At 41.8% G+C, this 23,807-nt stretch overlaps 2 protein-coding genes and 1 pseudogene across 2 annotated transcripts; 1 reads left to right on the forward strand and 2 right to left on the reverse strand.

The window, feature by feature from the left end:
- Positions 1-196: 196 nt before the first annotated feature.
- Positions 197-4,203, reverse strand: LOC136184270 (uncharacterized). The gene is made up of 13 exons (XM_065971135.1): positions 4,168-4,203; positions 3,666-3,756; positions 3,531-3,614; positions 3,415-3,477; positions 3,321-3,365; positions 3,228-3,266; positions 3,097-3,171; positions 2,871-3,040; positions 2,691-2,816; positions 2,507-2,638; positions 2,197-2,442; positions 909-2,135; positions 197-850 (listed from the first exon to the last, which is right to left on the reverse strand). Exons 3-13 carry the CDS (start codon positions 3,572-3,574, stop codon positions 327-329), a joined length of 2,691 nt encoding a protein of 896 aa, XP_065827207.1. The 5' UTR covers positions 3,575-3,614; positions 3,666-3,756; positions 4,168-4,203; the 3' UTR covers positions 197-326.
- A 4,789-nt stretch (positions 4,204-8,992) lies between these two features.
- LOC136184390 (uncharacterized) lies at positions 8,993-19,891 on the reverse strand. Its single transcript, XM_065971282.1, has 57 exons — positions 19,716-19,891; positions 19,623-19,658; positions 19,464-19,565; positions 19,308-19,406; positions 19,157-19,258; positions 19,007-19,105; positions 18,854-18,955; positions 18,695-18,793; positions 18,535-18,636; positions 18,379-18,477; positions 18,227-18,328; positions 18,068-18,166; positions 17,910-18,011; positions 17,762-17,860; positions 17,609-17,710; positions 17,453-17,551; positions 17,301-17,402; positions 17,145-17,243; positions 16,993-17,094; positions 16,837-16,935; positions 16,685-16,786; positions 16,531-16,629; positions 16,378-16,479; positions 16,222-16,320; positions 16,070-16,171; positions 15,923-16,009; positions 15,758-15,859; positions 15,602-15,700; positions 15,450-15,551; positions 15,291-15,389; positions 15,138-15,239; positions 14,982-15,080; positions 14,829-14,930; positions 14,673-14,771; positions 14,522-14,623; positions 14,355-14,465; positions 14,212-14,313; positions 14,060-14,158; positions 13,911-14,012; positions 13,762-13,860; positions 13,606-13,707; positions 13,447-13,545; positions 13,288-13,389; positions 13,133-13,231; positions 12,973-13,074; positions 12,819-12,917; positions 12,680-12,769; positions 12,549-12,632; positions 12,375-12,500; positions 12,266-12,328; positions 11,607-12,215; positions 11,395-11,559; positions 11,280-11,342; positions 11,101-11,229; positions 9,948-11,039; positions 9,853-9,900; positions 8,993-9,804 (listed from the first exon to the last, which is right to left on the reverse strand). The coding sequence occupies exons 1-57, from the start codon at positions 19,797-19,799 to the stop codon at positions 9,403-9,405; spliced, it is 7,413 nt and encodes a 2,470-aa protein (XP_065827354.1). The 5' UTR covers positions 19,800-19,891; the 3' UTR covers positions 8,993-9,402.
- Positions 19,892-20,275: 384 nt separating this feature from the next.
- Positions 20,276-22,804, forward strand: LOC136184391 (DNA excision repair protein ERCC-6-like; annotated as a pseudogene).
- The last annotated feature ends 1,003 nt before the right edge of the window (positions 22,805-23,807 follow it).

Here is a 23,807-nt window from a genome sequence, read left to right on the forward strand (position 1 = left end):
TCTACAAGTATGATGGAAGGGCTTCAAGCGGAGACACGAGACACAGAGGCATGCGCGAAGCGTTCAGTTTTTGGGGTCTCGGGTTGTCGCTTTTTTTCTTGACTTGCTCCACTTCGTTTCGAAGAGCATTTATTCAGTCTGAAGGTGATATGCCACGATCGTGACCACTTTTGACGCGCTCAAAACTCTCATTTTCACATTTATGTCAAATGCAGCATGAATGCAGTTCCTCTAAAATCTGATCAACGAGTCTATTGATGGAATTTTGAGACAAACAAATAAGAAAGAACTTTTAGTAAGTCACTTCATCGCAAGACAAAGTTCATTTAGGCCACTTCAAGAATTGAGAATTGCACATCGTAAAAGGCGTTATGGTGGTAAAGTGAATCGCCGCTATCCATGCTCACTGTAATGCTATGGAGACCGACCGATAGTCTAGGCGTTTGAAAAGGAGAATTGACATTTGCCTGAACATCTCCCATAGCACAGCTACCACCACCACCACCACCGGGCGAACTTGCAGAAATTACTGTTCCGCTATTGACTGATATAGTCATGAGTTCAAAGCCAGAAGATACAGTCTCTCCTTTGCCCGACCAAGATATAATTAAAAAGCTTTCTGCCAACAAAGAAAAACTAGTTTTAGCTTGTCCTCTTTGAGCGTTAGAGTTTGAATCGTTTCCGCAGCCAGAGGAATTTTCAAAAAAAAATTTTAACCTTGTCCCCGCATTAAAAACCCTCCACGGCGAGAACGACACTGCACTTGGATCATTGTAATTTCTTTCAGCACCACCGTGGCCTCCCAAAATAAACCCAGAGTCCGAAAAAAACCACTGAAACGCAGCTTCGCCTAAACAGCTCGCGTAAATTCAAGGATTCAATGCCATTCGTACAGTATATAGACTAACCTGTGAATGACACGACGACGTCGATGTTAAACGTAGATTTTATGTGTCCGCAATTGCAAGCAGCTTCAGTCTGCAAAGGATCTGTTTGAATCTTTTCCTCAACATCAAGTCTAATGCTAAAATGCTTCGTGCTGCCAGGTGTCTTTACAGCGCTTGCTGTATTCGATAGCAGAATATTCCCAGAAGTATCGAGATGAAACTCGGGTGATAAATTGTTACCAGAGTACGTTTTGATACCATAGCGGAGGCGGTGAATATGACACCTATTCGACAGCCTGCGACGTAATGCTGCGGTGATGTCCACCACCGCTGAGAAGGGAGGCGTTTCAGCTTGAACAAAAAGAGGCAATGAAATAGTCTCTGGGGACACTTGAAAACAACTGCAAGTGCAGGTTAACAATTTCACGTCGCACACCAGCGTAGTTGACGTCTTCTGTTGATCGCATGTTGCTGCATCTCCTTTTCCTTGAATAAGTACAGGATTGCTAAAGTAACCGTCATCTTCAGCTGCAGAAAATATCTCAGCCTGCCCGTCTTTTTTGAAGTCAAAACATACGCCTTTGTTTGTTGTTTTCTTTCGGTCTGTAAAGAAAAAGTCTTTTCCGGTTAGAACAATGTCAATTCCTATAGGCCGCTGTAGACTATCATCTAATGCCAGCACAGTAACGCAGTGCTTATCGTACCACGGCCTATCGCAATTCCACCAGCTAAAATGAGACGCATTGTATACCCATACCAGAGCCCCGTCGATTTCTTTTACAATACCAAAACCCTCTTGAAGCCAAAGACCTTGTGACTCATTGAAGTACCACGCTTCGATCTTGTCACCGGCGGAAGCTTGAACGTTCATACTCAGTGGAAGTTGCAGTTGAACCGGTTTCTTAAGCGAAATTTCGTTTCCAGACACCGCATCTGTTAGGGTAATTTCTGCAAGAGCAAGACTGTTTAGATTCGCTTGATTTTCTGTCTCGTTTTCAGGAAGGGCTACGAGATCTGGAACACCCACCAAACTGTCAGTTGGATCGATTCCGGTGAATGAAATTAGTACCGTGGCGTTTTCTGACGCTTCTAAAGAATCCGGAAGAAATATGGCCTTATACGAAAGTGAACTGTTTCCGCTGGATGCAGCGCTGGCGTTGGAACTCACAGCAAAGCTCTCAGCTTGCACACTGTACGTAAAAGAAATCGGATCAGCACGCTTTCTCAGAAATAGCGTTACATGATTTTCTACAAAAAGCCGGTTGGGCAAATAAAACATTTTCTTTTAATTATCGATGTAGAACGCTACCTATGTCCGGCACAGGCTTAGCAACGAGAGAATTTGAAGCGTAGCCTTCAAGACCAACAACGACAGTGACAGTTCGAGAACGAGGAACGTCAAACTGAACTGATGAGTTGTCATTAGCAGATGCATTTTTGTTCAACAGAACGGTTCCGTTGGCTTCGTCTAAAAAGACGACTTTTGCTGAAAATCCCGCTAAAGCCTCGAGAGAATCAGCGTCAGCAGCATGAACAGTAACAATGTCGCTGCTTTCTGAGAAAGAAAAAAGCTAATGAATACACTAAAGTCGTAGAAGTTTTGGAGGCAGAAATGTTACTGTTAGTAACGCAAGTTATGCCGTCGCCATCTAAGCCGTCGGGACAATGATCACATGTAAACGTTCCGTTTTCCATGTCGGTGCAAGATACTCCAGGAAAGCATGGCGACAAGTCACAACCAGAGCCTATTACTGTAAAACAGATGAAACTGCAGTCCTCTGGTAAATTAATAAAATTACGTACAATTTTCGCAAAATTGTCCACTAAATAATTTAGCGCAGTGACAGCAAATACCGTTGCTTGAATTGCACGTGAAATTGTTAAAACTGCATCTTCCGTTATTTTGGCAAGGAGATGGATTGCACGGATCTGCAATTTTAATCAATTACATAAAATCCATCTTTTCTATACAAACATGGGTACCTTCAATTCTTCGTATTGTAACCGAGACAACGGTGCCTGTAGTGTTTGCAGCATCAGATTCTGAGCGATTATTAACGAATGGCAAACAGTTTGTTGAGAAATAATTTAGATCTCCAGCTGCCCACAGAGCAACCGTGTTCACCAAGCATTGGCATTCATCGCACGACTCACTATAAAACAGCCTTATTTTTCTTTCACTAAGGCGCATAGAAACTGGCTACTGTACAGATGTGCAAAGCTGTTGACGTTAGATTCAGTAACGCTGTGTAGGCGCAGTGGTTGATTTTCAGATTGGTGGCAACTATCAAAGTAATACGGAAGTCGCAAGGTGACTTGGGCAATAGTGTGAAAGCTTACTAGACTGCCGCATTTTGAATTCCAAAATCAAACACGTTTCTGAAACACGCGAACCCGTTTATAGCATGCGTTGAAACGCTTTATTACATGTACCCAGAAGAGAAATCTTGAAGACTGCAGTCATCGCCAGTTCTCGAGCTGGGACCAGTTATATATGAGGGAGCAGGGTGCATGATCGATAAATTACTTTCTGCTGTGACCTTGGACCGCAGCTACAGCGCTGAAAGACAAAGGACATCCAAGAACGTTCCTACGTACGAATTAAAGGGATCGAGGTAGATAAAACGCGGACTTCCCGTATACCAGTTGGTAGCTTCCGGATCTAGTTCCTGGTCGCGCCACTTCATCCTGTCGACGCACAATGCAGACGCTTCAGCTTGAGGAAATCTAGAAGGTACAGGCTAGTCTACGAGAGATACCTGGTGCCTTCCCACTTACACTTTTTTCCCTGTCGTAATTCCGTTGAACGAACAAACAACCAAAACGTCTTCGCAAGAGCAGTCTGCACTGCCTTTTGCCACCAAGTACGCTAAAGTGCAAAAGATTGCAACGAGTTGAAAAAGCATCGTACGCATCCGAAAACGTCCGCTCTCACAAAGTGAAAGTGAGAAGAGCTACGCATGCACAGCCTTATATACACACAAGGACGACGTACGCCACAGCTACGCAGGGAAGCAATGCGATGCATAGTGAAAATAGAGTCGCTAAGATCTAAGAAATTCTTTCAGGTTTCCTACTAATGCTGTTAGTTGGCTGCCTTGAGGAAGTTAGCCCCTAGTAGCGACTCACTGGTGTCTGAATCACTGGCCGCCATCAAGGCCAATCGGGAGGAGAAGGGAATAGGAGAGGAAGGAACGCAGATCAAACCTCAGAGTAATCAAAATTGAGAAGAGCCACCCACAAGGATAAAACGCTATCTATTCTATCTATATCTCTATACCTTCAGAGATGCAATGAGATGCACATTGAAAATAGGACCGCTAAGTTCTAAGAAAGAGGCTGCAGGCTTCCTATTAGTACCGTCAATAGGATCTAGGAAGTTACATCACAGACAAGCCGTGGGTAGACACTAAGAACTCACCTGAGGCTAGGAGAACAAATGTTCGTTTTTCGCACTCTGCTGCGAATAAACGACCGGTTCAGCCGCTCGTTGTCCCTTCCTTTCACCACCGTACATTCACCAGTATCACAACCTTTCCGTCCTACTTTAACGCGCGTTAGAAGCAGTCGTCTTTCCTGTACACTGTACTGGCTGGTACTGGGCTAGGGACCGCTCCAAGCAGCTAGCATTTATGCTTTGGGCTTCTAATAGGTAAACTCACCGATGGATAAAGCTTAGGAGAGACCCATCCGAAACCACGCCTTAGAGCAATGGATTCGAGAGAGCTGTAACTGCCCCGTCTTTCAAGATAGAAAGCTGAGTCTCTAGTGTAAGCATCGATACTACTGTGAGGCTCTGTGAGGCCAAATTCCCTGAGCGTACGCTAGAATAGATAGGCTAGGATAGGATAGTCCCAATGACATGCCAGAAGACGTGCATTAGACACAAAGACAGTAAAAACGTTAGTTAGGGCATACAGCTAGACTTGTGTTTTTTCCAACCGGCTTTCTGGCAGTCTTTACTGCAAAACCAGGCGGTTTTGCATCGACCACAGGCTTTAAGATTTTCTGTAGTTGAGCACGAGAAACATTTGTTTGTACTTGCAGAACTTGGCGATGGGATACCGTTTCCTTGTCTCCACTGATTGAGTTGACGAGAAAAGTCTGATTGTTCAGTGTTTGGTGTAGTTTGTCCGAACTTGTGTTCCTCAGGGTAAAGAGGTATAAAGAAACTTCTTTTGAGGAAAACTCTTTGCACTTTTTTAGGAGCAGTATTGACTATTCTCTCAGCATTTTTCTTCAGCTGTTGTCTAAGAAAATCGATTTCCTCGTTTATGCCTCTGTTGGTATGGCACAATATGTCTGGGCGGATTGTGAGGTACGATTGAAAATGATCTACGTCTGGCGTAGCATCTCCATCACTGCACAGGTACCAAAATTCAATTATTGGTATTCCTCTTGGGCTAGCGAGAAGACGGGACGAGTGACCAATAATGCCTTTTTCCAGAGAGCTGATAAGGTGAAAGTGTTTGTATCCATCTCTGCTGATTTTGAAAATGTCTCTTTTTGCCAGGGTTTTGTCTGTAAAAGCGGAAAACATTTCCGCGATGGTTAGTCTGGCGTCGTAGTAGCAACTGTGTCCCATGGCGTAGATGCCGGCCTGTTGCTGAGACAACTCCATGACTGTAAACATGGCCTGATTTGCGCCGAATGGTTTGTTTGGCCAGTTGCGTAAGGTGTCCAAATTAAGGAGTTGTCGGTTTGGCTTCAGGGCGTTCTTCGGCTTAGTAACTGTCAGGCGAATGGTTCTCTCACTTATTTGTGATTTGTAAATAATATCATTCTGCTCGTGACAGTGATTTGGTAGAGTAATTCGCAGTGAAGTGTTTTTGAGAATAAGCGTCAACTCACAAGGGTTCTCTCCGGGTTTCAGGCGTACTTTCACTTTATCTGATATTGCCAGCGTTGTTGTTACAAAAATCAAAAACTGTGTTTTTGTTTCATGAACCTGCGTTATTGATAGATCGTCTTGCTCTTTCGCAGGGTTAAAGCTCGTTTTTGGTAGGTTCTCGTTCATTGTCAAAATATTGAGAATTGTGCTCTTCTTTTCTTTTAGCTGCCGTAGTTTGAATTTGGATACGTCAACGGGTTCGAAGACTAGCCAACCAGTCATCAAATCAATAACTATGATGCTGTAGGCAGTCTTTGGGTAGACCAATTTATTGGGAAGTCGAACTTCTAATTCCACGACGGGAAACAGAGAAATGGTGTAACTGTCAATAAACTGCACTCTTTGCCAGTTTTTAGTGATCCATGTTTTAGCGTTGAAATCAGGGGCAAACATGGCTCGCCGTTCGCTTTCTACGAGGCCGTGAATAAGGACGCCACCTGTCACTGGACAGGGTAGTGACTGTTTTCTTTGCTGAAGAGGGGTGAAGAAGAGGGACGACTTCTGTTGTGCACCTTTAGAAAAGATCGGATGTAGTGGTTCGTTTGGTTGCATTTCAACAGGATACATTTGATTGGCAATATTTTGGACGTCGAAACTCAGCACTTGCAATCTCAAATTTGACGTCACTTTTTTGTATAGATAATTGAGAAGATTCTGCGGGTTTTTCATTTGCCTAGTAGCACACAGCAATATCGTCATCATTGCTGGTATTGTGCACAAGCCGGAATGAGGATAAAATCCTTCATCAAAGTGGAAGTTGGGAAAGGCTTGAACGTACGCTGTGCACAGCGTTTCTAACATATTATCAATCATTTGTCTGAACACGCAAGAAGAGCTGTCCGGCAGTAAGTCCACTTTGCACGGGTATGTCGTCCCACAATTGGCGGGCGTCCACTTAAATTTAATTCCCGTTAGGTACACCTTTTTGTGGAGTCTTCCCAGTTCTGTTTTGAAGTCAAGGCAGCTTTCAAAAGGTAGCGTGCACTTAAGTTGAAGTACTGTAGGAAGAATTGAATACGGAATCCACAAGGAATTATCTAGAATATCACTGACGCTGTCGTACACTTGTGGACTCTTGACAGTCTCTGTCCAGATTGTGCTATTGCGTTCCTGCCTGTTGATACGAAGAGCTGCCAGGACGAGTAGCGCTGCCATGCCTGTGTGGTCTAGCACGTTGGACGTGTCTATGGCATGGAATCGGACATTGCTTTCAAGCCGAGTTGCTAAGTAGGCACTGCAGTCGCCAATGTCAAAGTAAACTGAAACGCGATGATGTGATACCTCTGTAGCAAACCTCACTAAAAGTCTCTTGACAGTTTTGTGAAGAGCGTTGTATAGCGAATGAGTTTCGGCTGGAAGATAGTCACCTGGTTCGGACGCATTGTGATAGGTAATAAACGGATTGGACGTTATTTGAGGCAGCTGTTTCGATTGGGGATCACGCATGGTAGTATTTAGGCAGCGTCGGTTGCCGGGACGACGCATCGTTCCGTTCCGAAGATAGTGAGTAAGCTCGTCTTTCAGTCGTGGAGTTGGAGTTAGTTCCATAGCATACATGAAGCCCTCAGTGACATACGTAAATTCCTGGTCTCTGACTCCACGTCCAGACTCGTCCACAAGCGTATGCCACGGTACCGTCTTTGTCTTTCTGAATGCTTCTGCTGAGGAAAGAGTTTCGGTCGTGGAGAGCCATACAGCCCAGGCTTTCTTTATTTCCCAAAGGTGATGCTGCTCCGGAACGGTCATGAAACACTCGTCCCCCGATCCGGTAAACTCCTCCAAATGCTGAGTCAGCATGACGTCAAGGATTTTCCGTTTGTCTTCGTTTAGAGCGAGATCCGCCCATAAGCTGAGAAACAGGTCGACGTGCTCGTCAAGTTCTTTGTCACTCTTACGCAGAGGTGTTTGAGCGGCCAGTTGAAGCATGAGAATGTTCTTTGCAATGATGGCCGGATTTATGTCGTTTACGTACATCTGAAGCTTTCGCTCGTCTCCTAGCTCGCGTCGTTTGTAGGTGGTGAACAATACGTTTCTGACGTCACCTGAAGCTAAGAAGCATACTGTGAGAGGATCGTCCGTCGTTCTTTCAGGCTTCGGGATATCCTCGCAAATATCCAGGGCTGCTGAATTGGCGATAGGATAAAAGAAGTACTCTCTCAAACCAACTGGAACATTTCGTGATGGGTTTACAAAGTAAGGTGGGGCAGAAGCTGAGTCTGGCGTCGTCGTCGTTGTCGTCATGTTGGGCTCTACTGGGGTAAACAACACGCGAGCTCTTATCCATATATCACGAGATCGCGTACGTATCCATTAGCATCAATCCGCATATCTAAGAACTGAGAAAGTAAATCAACTTGGAGCCTTGTCTGACTCCCTGGTGCAATGTTCAAATATGCTGTGAAATTGTTTATGTTTTTGTTGTTGTTGTGAGAATTATGACCCTCCATAGGCAGAAACTTTGATTTAGAGATAAACTTCCGCATTATAACACATACACTCTCAAACAACACGCAGAGTGGAACGGTGAAGACATCCCAATTATAAACTTCAAAAAGAAAGCACAATTTTTATTACATTTCAAAGAAGGCTTCTCAATTTTGCACAAATCGCCTTCGAATTCATCTGAGCAATTGCAGTAGAATCCATCTCCATGCATGTACCGTTGATACAAGGATTAGACACGCAGTAGCTCGGCGTTGGGTTGAACAGCGCAAGCACTCGCGACGAGAGTTGATTCTTCAAGCGAGAGTGCTGAATCATCTTCGTGCCTTCGTCGGATGACGATTGAGTTTGATGTCAAGCGACTTTCTCGCTTTCGAAGTCGCTGGAGACTTCGCTCGCGTCGCTCACGGCGGCGGCGGCTGCGGGGAAGGCGTACACGGTGTTCTCCGACGGTTGTTTCGGGTGCATATGGAACCAGTAAGACTCGAGAAGGCAGACTTGGATGAAGGACATTGTGAAAAGAAAGTGAACGGTCTAGTAGTAGTGAACGCTGAAACTACGGCTTTTTCGTGGCTTCGTTGCGCATTTTATAGGTTGGACCACGTGAGAAGGGCTAAACGTGCGCTAGACGAGATGCGAAGAACGCGTGGTCGCCGTTTGCGCGATCCCGTGCGGAAAGAGCGCCCTACGCATCTCAACAAGATTGCCAGTACAATAGAGAAGGCGATGGAGAAACGCAAGGAGAGCGATGACGTTCAAAACGAGGTAGACTATATCAGATTTATTTACCCACGGGTGCCTTCAACCACTAGATCTATATAAACGTGCTATCCTGTTTTTTGTACATTCTGTATCAGACAGAATTTGTCATAGAAAGAAAAAGCATAACATGCTGATAAGAAGTGAAAAATAGTTGTACGTATAACTGCACACAAACACGAGAAGTCAATAATTGCCTACCGTACCTATTGAATTAATAATGGGTGAGATCTGCCTTTGAGAAGTAAACGTTGATCCCAATTGTAGAATAGAACACAAAAACACAAATTCCTTTTGATAGCTTCCTACTCTTGAATTTATTTGGTGAGAAGTAAACGTAGATTTCATAAACAAAACACACAAAGACGTGACGTGGATACCAATGAATTGTAGAATGAAACCTATCCACTTTTTTTAACTGATTCATGGTTTCTTGCAGGACTTCAGAAGTTGAATCGCAATGCCTTCCTTGTCAAATTTCTTGAGATACGAAAGAAGCATTGATTTAGTAGGAGTTTCAACTTGATCCTTCCAACGATAAAGAAGGCGAGACACTTTCTGACCAATTCGACGATCCGGCCTGTCGGACAGATAGCTCAACACTTTTGTGCGACTCCAACCCAAAAGCGTGCTTCCAAACGAAACTACGTCATCGTGATCCTCAAATAGTTCATTTTCAATTGCTTCAATATGACAATCTTTCACAATCTTGTCGTCGTCAAATTTTGTGACGGTGCTCTTGTCTTCATAGTGCATGTCCACTTCCTCACGCGGCATGAAGCAAGCACCACTGAGCTCTCCTTCATTGAGCTTACCTTCAATAGCCTGCAAAAGATTAATTAAGCTACAGTATTTATAAGCTTCTAGCATTACCACCAAGTTCTCTGAGTCATCTGAATCTGATGCAACCTCAAGATTGGTCTACATGATATTATAATGATAGCCCCCTAATAGCGAATTTTTAGTACCTCAATTGGAGCCAAACCTTCTTCTTTCAACATGTCTAATAAGTCAATTTGCTCTGTTTCCTTCAGAGCCTTTATAAGTTTAGGCAAGGTAGCGTCCATTCGTTGGCTCCACTGAATAAAAACACTATCAACTGAAGAAGTTGAAGAAAGCTGAGTTCTTCGCATTTCCAGACTCCTGGCCATTGTTTGTGGCACAAGTGAAGTAGAACAAAAACTGTTATACATATATCGTTTAACTTCACATGGCAGCACAACGTTGACGTGATCGTCTAGAACAGCAATTAGATCACTGACGTATTCCTCTGACGTCGAGTCCAAAGATACTTTAGGATACTCATGATCACTTTGTGCGTAATCAATTTCCTTGTAGCTGTAGGCATGACATGACTCCGCTAGATTCTCCATGCCTTTGCGACTTAAGACTAGTTCCAAAAGGATCGTGCCAGGGCTTTTTTGGTCTAGCATTCTTTCGACCGTTTCTTTAGATTCTTGCATAAGTTTGTAGCACTCAGCTTCCGAATGCAATGGGCCGCGAACAATGATGTCAATTGCCCTATCATTCTTCGTCAGCTTGACAAGTGCTTCAAAGCGACGACCGCGCACGGTTTCAGTCGTTTTGATACCGCCCTTCCAGACAATTGGTCGCAGAGATGCTAGTTCCTCAGATGCCGCTGCTACGTGAGCTTGAAAGAAGGGCATAGTCCCTGGCGTAATAATGTCTGTGTCGTTTTCACACTGAAGTCGACGACCAACATAAACAGGCTTGTCAACATTGTCTATCCATGCATCAGCTGGTCGTTCCTCTTGGACTAGAGCCGGAAATTGATACTTGTGAGGGTTATTAGGAAGCGGATAGCAGATTTCCAAGAGACGGAGGATTTTGACTGCTTCATTAACATCAATCAATTGCTTCTTTTGACTCTTGCTGAATTCTTTTAGTGTTACTCTGATATCCTCAAGGCTGAATATACCATTTGTTGTTGGCGCCATGGGAATAGGAAATTCTTCAGGAGACATTAGCGGGCCTATCACAGAGTAACAAAGCCAGTTGGGATTGACCACCAACACGTCTTCCTCTTCAAACACAATTATCTATGTTAGTACCAACTTTTTATTCCAATTCTGGTTTTTAATTACCCTAATAAAACCTTACTGATGAATATGTGTGAAGAAAATTGAGAATCTGTGTTTGAACGTCTTTGCGAAGTCCAGGAAAAACAGTTTTATCAATCATTGCCAACAGTAAACCACAAGGGATACAATGACGATCGGTTCGTTGAATCTAAGAAGAGAGCTACTTGGACTACATGTACAGAGTAGCGAAGAATGCACCTTATCAACAGTGAGCTCAAAATCAGATAAAATTGCAATGCTTTCTTCGGAGAATTGGTGATCCTGCTTGTAAAGATAAAGTTTCATGGTGATAAGAGCGTTTTAGTCTGCATACGTTGCGAAGTAACTGACGAATTAAAGACGACAATTGCTGCGGAAGCAGACTATCGTCTTTTGCCAACGCTTGGAGCGGATGCTCAGATGATAAGAGAAGCTTTCGTAGGAGTGGCAGTAAATCTGACTCCACCTTTTTCACAACGTTTGGAACCTTTTTTGCATCCTACACACAGATCAGAAACTTAGTGAAATAAAGAGGTAAAAACTTACTTCCATGCACTGCTGTTTTAATTGACCTAGATGAGTTCTAATAGAGTCCATCGTTCGCGTTCTTGGCGAACGACAGTCAAGTACAAATTGTTCATCTGAAATGTCAAACCACTTAGAAAACTTGGCTTTAAGAGAGCGCGAGAGTCGCTTCAATAGCTCCGGTCCAACTTGCTCTCCCCGACTGCCAACCAGAATGAGTCTGACTTTGCTATCAGCAGAGACAAGAAGACTGCATTTGGTAAACGACAGCCAGTAGAAACCAGAGTCAAGTATCTCTTGCCACGGTCTGGTCAAGTCTATTACCAGAACAAAAACCGTCGCTGAACTGAAGAACAAGCTGTGCGTTTTGTGAAAATCCTTTTGCCCACCAAAATCACAAAAGACTAATTCGCCAGCAGAATCAATCTTTGCTTCTTTAAATTTAATACCAGCTGTACGATCAGGATCATCTTGTTTAATTATGCGTCTAGCAAGTGTGCCGAATAATGATCGTCGTAAAGATCGAATGAGGGTGCTCTTTCCTGCCCTTTCATCACCGATCGTGCACACCTTAATCCGGCTTGGAGGTGAATAGCCCATTACGCTCAATTCGGCATATTGAGATGCCAACTACGATATTAAAATTGAAGATAATTAGCTAAGGTGAATAAGTAAGATACCCAGGCACTCTTGAGAATATATCTGCTTTCACCGCTAGCACATTCATACGGTAATTTGTCATGCTAAAAGACAAATAATTACCAATCAACACTTTATCAAACGACCAACTTCATTTTTAACGCTCGCAGAAGCTCCACAGGCAAGAAGAAGCGACAGTGTCTTGGGTTCACTAAAACTAAAACCTTCTTTAGTTTGTCTAATGCTGGAGAGAAGATCGTGGATCACGGTCATTTTCTAAAAGAGGCCTGTTATTATTATACTGTAGTTGATAATGTCTAGTACATTAAAAAATGCGCAGTTTGCCAATTCTTCTGCGATTGAAAAATGACAATTCCAAAGAGCCACCAAGAGCACATCGGAGTTTTGCTGCTGCCACATGCGAGAACATCTACATTTTACTAAAGCGTTCTTACTGCAAATGTGAGAGTCTTGCTTCGTATCAAAAAGCCTGCAACGTCACTTTGACCATTAAAACAAGCAAAAAATAACGCCGTCTTTCCAAACTATGTCGCTTGGTTCTATCAAATTTTAGACATGTATTTACCTCAATACCTTATTTTGGACGTTGAAATCGCAGTTTTTGGAGGCGAGAAGTTGGACAGTGGAAAGACGACCTCTTTCACAAGCCATCATCAACGATGTCGAGTCATCCTGCACCCTCGTACATGCCTTCATATAATCATACAGTCATTTAATTGCGTCATACATTGTCTTGGTCGTTGATATTGACACCACAGTGATCAATAAGATATTCACAAATAGCAGTTTGACCGTAGGAAGAAGCGACGTGCAACGCTGTTGCGCCAAACTACACATGTTGCGCATGCAAATTATTAGTACTTAACATCGTAATTTTATTACAAAACCTTGTTTCTGATTTTGACATCACACTTTTTGGAGACAAGTAGTTGCACAATAGAAATTATTCCGTTTTCGCAAGCCTTCATCAGTAAGGTTGAGCCATCCTGCCCCCCGAAAATGCTTTCTTATATATACAACATTTACTGCATTGCCTGTTTACATCGTCTTGTTCATTGACATCAGCGCCACAGTGATTAATAAGATATTCAGTAACAACAGTTTGACCATAAAAAAGAGACGCATATAATGCTGTTATTTCCCGCTAAAAGAACGTTGCCATTTAGCAGCGTAAGCGAAAATTTGTTATGAGTGACAATACCTTATTTCGAATATTGATGTCACCTTTTTTGGAGACGAGTAGTTGCACAGTGAGAATATGGCCTTGTTGACAAGCCATCATCAGCGAGGTCCAGCCGTCCTATAATCCCGTAATTGCGTTTGTAAATTTACCAGTCAAATAAGTTCAAGTTATTATTACATCATCTTGTTCGTTAACATCAACACCACAGCCATCAATGAGATACTTAACAACAGACATTCGACCATGAAAAGAAGCGATGTGTAACGCTGTCCGACCAAGCTACACAATAATGCAAATTAGAACTTTAATTAAATAAAAGCTGATTACATGTACCTTCTTTCTGATGCTGACATCACAGTTTTTTAAGACGAGTAGACGAACAACCGAAAGAAGACCTTCTTGACAAGCCAACATACATGAAGTCGAGCCATCCTACAACAGTAAGCAGTCCTAAATCCATCCGTAATTCCACTGCCCATTACATAATTTCGTTCATTAACATCAATGCCGCAACGATCAATGAGATCTTCGCAAACATCAGCTCGAGCATAAAAAGAAGCGACGTGCAGCGGTGTCCAACCCAACTATAAACAATTTGAGAATACAACCCAGTATCAATATTTATTAGAACTTTATTTCTGGTATTGAAATTGCAACGTCTGGACACAAGTAGTCGCACAATAGACCGATGACCCCATTCACAAGCTATCATCAGAGAAGTCGAGTCGTCCTGCGCCCGTATATGCTACTCTATACTCTAATAATCATTCAAATGCCTATTACATTATCTTTTTCATTCATATCAACACCACATTGATCGATAAGATATTGACAAATAACAGATTGATCATGACGAGAAGCGCAGTGCAATTCTGTCCAGCCGTTCTACAAAGTGTCAAATATTAGACATTAATTCATATTGTAATTCTAAAAAATTCCTTATTCCTGATATTGAAAGAGCAGCTTCTAGACGCCAGTAGTTGCACAGTAGGAAGATGACTGTAGCAGCAAGCCACCATCATTGAGGTTGAACCCTCCTGTAACCGTAAATGCTGCATCATACTCAAAAGAAATTTCAGTAAATGACCATTACGTTGTCTAGTTCATTGACATCCAAACCACATTGATCAATGAGATATTGGCAAACAACAGTTTGATCATTACGAGAAGCATAGTGCAATGCTGTACGTCCCATCTAATGAGATGTTATAATGAGAACTTCTTAGTGTAATTTATGAAAAGACCTTATCTCGGATATTAGCATCACAATTTTTCGACACTAGTAGTTCCACAGTTGGAAGATGCCCATTTTGACAAGCTTTCATCAACGAGGTTGAACCTTCCTGTACTCGCAAATATTTCCCTATACTATTAGTAATTTGTAATTAATTGCCTATTACGTCGTTTTGTTCATTGATATCAACACCACACTGATCAATAAGATATTCAGCAAGAGCAGTTTGACTGCAAACACAAGCGCAGTGCAATGCTGTCGTGCCAGTCTATTAAAATAAATAAAAATTAAACACTAATACTGTATTTTATAACAAGACTTCATCTCGGATATTGACATCACAGTTTTTGGACACAAGCAATTCCACAGTGGGAAGATGACCCTTTTCACAAGCTCTCATCAACGAAGTTGATCCCATCTGTACCCCGTAAAAGCGTCCCTAAACTAAACAGTCATTGGATTAATTGTCCATTACGTTGTCTTTTTCATTGATATTAACAGCGCAGTGATCAATCAAATATTCAGCAAGAGCAGTTTGACCACTAAGAGAAGCACAATGCAATGCTGTATTTCCAGTCTAGTAAAATAAATAAAAATCAAACACTAATATTGTATTTTATAACAAGACCTCATCTCGGACATTGACATCACATTTTTTGGACACAAGCAATTTCACAGTGCGAAGATGACCCTTTTTACAAGCCATCATCAATGAGGTTGAACCTTTCTGTATTCGTAAATGTTGCCCTATACCCAACAGTCATTTAATTAAATGATTGCGTATTACGTTGGTTTGTTCATTGACATTGACACCACATCGGTCAATAAGATATTCTGTAACAGAAGTTTGACCATGAAAAGAAACCCAATGCAATGCTGTCAAGCCAATCTTTTAAAGAACAAAAATTAAACACTTTATATTGTATTTTATAACAAGACCTCATCACGAATATTGACATCACATTTTTTGGACACAAGCAATTCCACAGTGGGAAGATGACCCTTTTCACAAGCTCTCATCAACGAAGTTGATCCCATCTGTACCCCGTAAAAGCGTCCCTAAACTAAACAGTCATTGGATTAATTGTCCATTACGTTGTCTTTTTCATTGATATCAACAGCGCATTGATCAATTAAATATTCAGCTAGAGCAGTTCGACCATGAAAAGAAACCCAATGCAATGCTGTCTTGCCAGTCTATTAAATTAAATAAAAATTAAACACTAATATTGTATTTTGTAACAAGACCTCATCTCAGACATCGACATCACATTTTTTGGATACAAGCAATTTCACAGTGCGAAGATGACCCTTTTTACAAGCCATCATCAATGAGGTTGAACCTTTCTGTATTCGTAAATGTTGCCCTATACCCAACAGTCATTTAATTAAATGATTGCGTATTACGTTGGTTTGTTCATTGACATTGACACCACATCGGTCAATAAGATATTCTGCAACAGAAGTTTGACCATGAAAAGAAACCCAATGCAATGCTGTCAAGCCAATCTTTTAAAGAACAAAAATTAAACACTTTATATTGTATTTTATAACAAGACCTCATCACGGATATTGACATCACATTTTTTGGACACAAGCAATTCCACAGTGGGAAGATGACCCTTTTCACAAGCTCTCATCAACGAAGTTGATCCCATCTGTACCCCGTAAAAGCGTCCCTAAACTAAACAGTCATTGGATTAATTGTCCATTACGTTGTCTTTTTCATTGATATCAACAGCGCATTGATCAATTAAATATTCAGCTAGAGCAGTTCGACCATGAAAAGAAACCCAATGCAATGCTGTCTTGCCAGTCTATTAAATAAAATAAAAATTAAACACTAATATTGTATTTTGTAACAAGACCTCATCTCGGACATCGACATCACATTTTTTGGATACAAGCAATTCCACAGTGCGAAGATGACCCTTTTTACAAGCCATCATCAATGAGGTTGAACCTTTCTGTATTCGTAAATGTTGCCCTATACCCAACAGTCATCGATTAATTGCCCATTACGTTGTCTTGTTCATTGATATCAACGCCACATTGGTCAATAAGATATTCTGCAACAGAAGTTTGACCATGAAAAGAAACCCAATGCAATGCTGTCAAGCCAATCTGTTAAAGAACAAAAATTAAACACTTTATATTGTATTTTATAACAAGACCTCATCACGAATATTGACATCACATTTTTTGGACACAAGCAATTCCACAGTGGGAAGATGACCCTTTTCACAAGCTCTCATCAAAGAAGTTAATCCCATCTGTACCCCGTAAATGCTTCCCTAAACTCAACAGTCATTGGATTAATTGTCCATTACGTTGTCTTTTTCATTGATATCAACAGCGCATTGATCAATTAAATATTCAGCAACAGAAGTTTGATCATTAAGAGAAGCACAATGCAATGCTGTCAAGCCAATCTGTTAAAGAACAAAAATCAAACACTTTATATTGTATTTTATAACAAGACCTCATCACGGATATTGACATCACAGTTTTTGGACACAAGCAATTCCACAGTGCGAAGATGACCCTTTTCACAAGCTCTCATCAAAGAAGTTAATCCCATCTGTACCCCGTAAATGCTTCCCTAAACTCAACAGTCATTGGATTAATTGTTCATTACGTTGTCTTGTTCATTGACATTGACACCACATCGGTCAATAAGATATTCTGCAACAGAAGTTTGACCATGAAAAGAAACCCAATGCAATGCTGTCAAGCCAATCTGTTAAAGAACAAAAATTAAACACTTTATATTGTATTTTATAACAAGACCTCATCACGGATATTGACATCACATTTTTTGGACACAAGCAATTCCACAGTGGGAAGATGACCCTTTTCACAAGCTCTCATCAACGAAGTTGATCCCATCTGTACCCCGTAAAAGCGTCCCTAAACTAAACAGTCATTGGATTAATTGTCCATTACGTTGTCTTTTTCATTGATATCAACAGCGCATTGATCAATCAAATATTCAGCTAGAGCAGTTTGACCATTAAAAGAAACCCAATGCAATGCTGTCTTGCCAGTCTATTAAATTAAATAAAAATTAAACACTAATATTGTATTTTATAACAAGACCTCATCTCGGATATTGACATCACATTTTTTGGACACAAGTAATTTGACAGTAGGAAGATGACCCTTTTTACAAGCCATCATCAATGAAGTTGAACCTTTCTGTATTCGTAAATGATACTAAACAGTCATTGGATTAATTGTTCATTACGTTGTCTTGTTCATTGACATTGACACCACATCGGTCAATAAGATATTCAGCAACAGAAGTTTGACCATTAGAAGAAGCCGAGTGCAATGCTGTCAAGCCAGTCTAATAAATAACAAAAATTAAAAACTTGATACAGTAATTTATGACAATAAGAAGACCTCATCTCGGATATTGACATCACAGTTTTTGGACACAAGCAATTCCACAGTAGGAAGATGACCCTTTTTACAAGCCATCATCAATGAGGTTGAACCTTTCTGTATTCGTAAATGTTGCCCTATACCCAACAGTCATTTAATTAAATGATTGCGTATTACGTTGGTTTGTTCATTGACATTGACACCACATCGGTCAATAAGATATTCTGCAACAGAAGTTTGACCATGAAAAGAAACCCAATGCAATGCTGTCAAGCCAATCTTTTAAAGAACAAAAATTAAACACTTTATATTGTATTTTATAACAAGACCTCATCACGGATATTGACATCACATTTTTTGGACACAAGCAATTCCACAGTGGGAAGATGACCCTTTTCACAAGCTCTCATCAACGAAGTTGATCCCATCTGTACCCCGTAAAAGCGTCCCTAAACTAAACAGTCATTGGATTAATTGTCCATTACGTTGTCTTTTTCATTGATATCAACAGCGCATTGATCAATTAAATATTCAGCTAGAGCAGTTCGACCATGAAAAGAAACCCAATGCAATGCTGTCTTGCCAGTCTATTAAATTAAATAAAAATTAAAAACTCGATAAAGTAATTTATGACAATAAGAAGACCTCATCTCTGATATTGACATCACAGTTTTTGGACACAAGCAATTCCACAGTAGGAAGATGACCCTTTTTACAAGCCATCATCAATGAGGTTGAACCTTTCTGTATTCGTAAATGTTGCCCTATACCCAACAGTCATTTAATTAAATGATTGCTAATTACGTTGGCTTGTTCATTGACATTGACACCACATCGGTCAATAAGATATTCAGCAACAGAAGTTTGACCACAAAAAGAAGCCCAGTACAATGCTGTCCAGCCAATCTGTTAAATAACCAAAAATTAAAAACTTTATATTGTAATTTATAACAAGACCTTATTTCGGATATTGGCATCACAATTTTTGGACACAAGTAGTTTCACAGTAGAAAGATGACCCTTTTCACAAGCCTTCATCAAGGAGGTTGAACCTTTCTGTACACCCGTAAATGCTACTCAACAGTCATTGGATTAATTGTCCATTACATCGTCTTGTTCATTAATATCAACACCGCATTGATCAATCAGATATTCAGCAAGAGCAGTTTGACCATTAAAAGAAGCCCAGTGCAACGCTGTCCAGCCAATCTAATAAAATGTTAAAAATCAGAACTTAATATTGAATTTATAGCAAGACCTTATTTCGGATATTGGCGTCACAACTTTTGGACACAAGTAGCTTCGTAATAGAAAGATGGCCTTCTTGGCAAGCAAACATCAGCGCAGTAGAGCCATCCTGCAGCCGCAAGTACTTTGCTCTGTTTAGGAGCCATTTTAATTCATTGCGCATTACATTGTCTTGGTCATTGATATCAACACCGCATTGATCAATTAGATCTTTTGCTATTTCTGTCTGGCCATGAAAACACGCATCATGCAACGCGATCTCGCCTTTCTAAAATGTAGCTTTTCACCAAAATAATTACTACTCGCATCACGTGATTGATTTTACCGAAGTGTCGCCATTTGTAGTGCCGATATCGCGGTCCTTTTGAAACAGCGATCACACTACATATAGCCTACAATGAGCTAGTATATATCTCACATCGGCTGTCTGGCTACTGGCCAATCGCTGGTCCATCAGAAAGGGCAATCCTTCATAGGAAACTACACGCTTTTGACTAGCCATTGCTAGACAGTCCGAAACTGGTTTGAGTCTGTTTGACAACTTGAAGCACTGCGAAAGGAGCTAGGAAAGATCTCCAAAGCGGGTGAGTAGACCCTCTCTCTCCCGGATGTTTCGGTAATGTCCGACGAGACTAAATACGTGACGTGTGACGTACGTCAGAGTCATGCGCACAGAGGCTTTCCTGGAGAAAAGTGGAAAAATCGCTCGCTTGCGTAGTCGAAGGAAACGACATCGTTTCAATCCTCGAACGAATCTTTGGGCATCGTTGGAAGGAAAGCGAACAAAAAACAACGCATTTGCTGGCGATAAGCCTTCACTTTAGGCGTCTTGAAGCCAGGAAAGAGTCGCAAAGACCAGGAATGGAACATCCAGCTAAGAATCGACGAACTTGCAACGAAAATCCTTCTTACCGATCTCAGTCACATCACAGGACGCGACGTACGTGGCAGCATAGATACAACAGTACTGTTGTATCTATGGTGGCAGCAAAAAAACCGCAATCAGTACGAGACCTAATCGAAATTCTCGCTGGTCTCATGGAATTCATACTCGAATCAGAAGGCAAGAGAAAACGTAGAATAAAGTCGTAGCTACGTCAAATTTAGTTCAATGACATTATTTAATCAATTAGAGATAGAATCAATACCTATAGATTTTTAAACATTAGATGAAAATGGGAGTGGTTCTGCTTCTCTGTCATCAAGCCTTCACTCCGTAGTCTCAGAGAGTCATCAGGACGAATTCAGTGCAACATATGACTTGAAATCTGACGTCACGTCTTCTGAAGAAGGATGAGGATCCAAGGAGTCATAGACGTCGTTCTCAATCAGAGGGATCAATATCACCTCAACTGGAAGATCCATTAATCACGTGTCCGGCGTTCTTATAACAGCGTATTCAACTGTACGTAACTATCGCGACGCGCTGCTCGCCCAGCCGTGGGACTACGTCATACTCGACGAAGGCCACGCGATTCGCAACCCGGACGCGGAAACGACGCTCGTTTGCAAACAATTCTCGACGCCTCATTGACTCATTCTCTCCGGATCGCCCGTACAGAATAACCTACGCGAACTCTGGTCGCTCTTCGACTTCGTCTTTCCCGGAAAACCCGGCACTTTGCCAGTTTTTATGGAGCAGTTTTCTGCACCGATTACCATGGGTGGATACGCCAACGCGTCCACAGTGCAGGTGGGAGGAAAAGGAGACCAAAGGGGGCTCTTGGAACGTTCTCTTTAGGTTCAAGCTGCCTATAGGTGTGCTAAGGATACTATTGCTCCCTATTTGTTGAGGCGGATGAAGGCCGACGTTCAAAAGACGTTGCAGCTGCCTGGAAAAACGAGCAGGTGAGAAAGACGAAAGGAATCATATAATAAAACTTATTTATGTACTAGGTTCTTTGTAAATTGACGTTAGAGCAGATTGAGCAGTATAGGAAATATTTGAAGTTGGACGAAGTGGAGAGTGCCGTGTCAGGAAGACTTCAGGTACGCCAAATGACGTCAATTTCGCGTCCTATGGGCATTTTCCCTACTCTAGATTTTTCCTTGCTTGACTGTACTTCGAAAACTTTGCAATCATCCAGATCTCGTTAGTCCGGAGTTCTTTATTCTAGAAGCGGACGGCGGCACGCTGGCGAGTCGTTCTACAATTCTTAAGTCAGGCAACGGTAGTTCTCGCTACGGTTACTGGAAGAGAACCGGTAAAATGGTCGTTCTCAATTCTCTTTTGATAATGTGGAAGAAGCAAGGCCTCAAAGTCTTGCTATTCACCCAAACGAGACAGGTAAACAAAATCGCGTATTTAATAGCTCAATAATTACGCGATTTATAAGATGTTGAACATCATGGAAAAGTTTATTCAATCGTTGGAATACGATTATCTCAGAATGGACGGCGCGACGCCTATTGGCTCGCGCCAGTCTCTCATAGCTCAAATTAATCAAGTAGATAAATAATAAATTTAATACGACAGTATCATCGTTTCGTACTGAATAGGATTTATCTATTTTTTGTCGGCGGTCTCGGCGCGAATCTCGTGGGCGCCGATCGCGTAGTTATTTTATCCGAGCACGGACATGCAAGCGAGAGAACGCGCGTGGCGAATCGGCCAGAAGAAACAGGTCACTATCTACCGGCTCCTCACAACGGAAACAATCGAAGAAAAAATCTATTCACAGGTAAGAATGAAAATGTATTTATCCTCTACGAAGGTCGTGGGATTTTTTAGGCAAATTTTTAAACATTATTTGACGAGTCGCGTTCTGAAGGATCCCCGTCAACGTCGCTTTTTCAAATCGAACGATTTTTATGAGCGAAACGTTTGAGAGTGATGATCGTGCAGATCTCCGTGCGACAAAGGTGATTGTAATGTCTTCGCAGGTAACTCACTTACTGAGACCGATCTGCATGCTCTGCATCGGAAAGATACGGCGCTTCCAGGCCGAAAGCAAAACGCCCTCTAGAGATACCGCAGTTACTTGCCGTCGCACATTTAAGACGGATAATTTCATCCGTTTTCTATACCAAACGGAAATATTCTATCAGATAAGCCCACGCCGTCATTAGTTAACTAGCATATGTGTTTTATGCTTCAAGTTGTTAGCGCAACAGAAAAACAGGAACACGAAAAAGAGAAAGAAAATGAACAACTACCAGTTTTCGCTTGCTAGTCTTCATGTCTCAATTAACTTCTGAAAGCTTCGGACAGTATATGACAAATTCAGACCAGTTAATTTCACCAATTCCGCGTTCACGGCCCATTGTTTGAAAAGAGAATGTTGCCCTTTTTTTTCCCCAAAACTGAGAGTAACCGTTTCCACTATCTGTTGAATAGCTTATATAATTTCTTGGCACATCGTCGTCATAGTGAAGAAGAGTGCAAGCAAGACTTGGCTGCGAGGCGATGTTGAAAAGCCAGAGGGCGCTTCCTGTGTTGTATGGAGAGTTATTCCCAGGTATGTAGTGAATGTAGTCGTTTCCACGTTCCGACGATCCGTCGCCAATATTAAGATACTTTGAATGGTATCCACCATAAGGATAATACCTGCAAGCAGACCCTTGAAAGTAGAAAAATCCTTTGGGATAGCCAACCTACAAAACCTTCAAGAGCAATAGCATCAATGTGCTCTACTCTGACCGTGGTTTTTGCAGCTGCACAGAACAAGGCAACGAAAAAAAGCATTTTAGAAATTCCCACTGGCATAGTTGATTCTCCAAATGACTTCTGCGTTGACCTGTTAACAATAAGCGGAACGTGCATGTGAACGAGCAGCTGTCTACTTTAGACGTAGGCGTACAGAGCTGCTGCGATAGTCAGCCTACATTTGTAACTGCATGTGTGTGCATAAACAACTTGAGCGAGACGAGCCGGAAACCCATGCAGGCCGCGCCAGCTCATGCAGCCAGTTACAGAGGATAGAGAAATCATTGGGGTTGGGCGAAATAGTTAGAATGAAATCAGACAGGATCTGTATCCCCCGTCATCTATAGACAGGTAGCAAGCGTTCTGCGTTTCTAAAACGTGTACGGCGTAGCTTGTTTCGATGTGGCTAGCAAAAGAATTTCAGGGACCTTTTCTACAAGCCAACTCAGCCTTAGCGAACTGCATGTGGTGGTGCTTACTAAAACTTCTTCTTCTGCAAAGGCTTGGCGTCGAAAGGCTTGGCGTCTTCTTTGTCACCACCGCTATGTGAATGAGAGTCTTCGCCGTTGTGCATGGTATTTGTATGCCACAAGGAGGTCATCAGAGCTTACTATATATAACCTCTGTTGTGGCGTTTGTGGAGACAAAACATATCGTTTCTAAGTGGTTCACAGAATTTGTATCTCACCAACTCTGACACCAATACTTCCAGTTTCAAAACACTTCTAGGATGCTTAGTTGCTTTCACGAATTATAGATAGAGGGAAGGGGGAGGCACAGAAGAGGGAAATTCTTGCACAGAAGAGGGCAATTCTTTTGTCAGAACTCGGGGAGTTAATTTGGAGCCATTCTAAGCGATCCAAA

The sequence above is a fragment of the Oscarella lobularis genome, chromosome 3 (assembly GCF_947507565.1).
Source record: "Oscarella lobularis chromosome 3, ooOscLobu1.1, whole genome shotgun sequence".
NCBI classification, from domain to species: domain Eukaryota; kingdom Metazoa; phylum Porifera; class Homoscleromorpha; order Homosclerophorida; family Oscarellidae; genus Oscarella; species Oscarella lobularis.

Coding starts and splice junctions, on each gene's coding strand:
- LOC136184390 (XM_065971282.1), bottom strand. CDS start 19,799: ATGGCTAGTCAAAAGCGTGTAGTTTCCTATGAAGGATTGCCCTTTCTG. Junction 15,390..15,449: donor ATGTCAATGAACAAACCAAC/GTAATACGCAAT, acceptor TTACGAATACAG/AAAGGTTCAACCTCATTGAT. Junction 14,931..14,981: donor ATGTCAATATCCGAGATGAA/GTCTTGTTATAA, acceptor TTATTTTAATAG/ACTGGCACGACAGCATTGCA.
- LOC136184270 (XM_065971135.1), bottom strand. CDS start 3,574: ATGAAGTGGCGCGACCAGGAACTAGATCCGGAAGCTACCAACTG. Junction 3,366..3,414: donor GTCCAAGGTCACAGCAGAAA/GTAATTTATCGA, acceptor AACTGGTCCCAG/CTCGAGAACTGGCGATGACT. Junction 2,443..2,506: donor CATAACTTGCGTTACTAACA/GTAACATTTCTG, acceptor TTTCTTTCTCAG/AAAGCAGCGACATTGTTACT.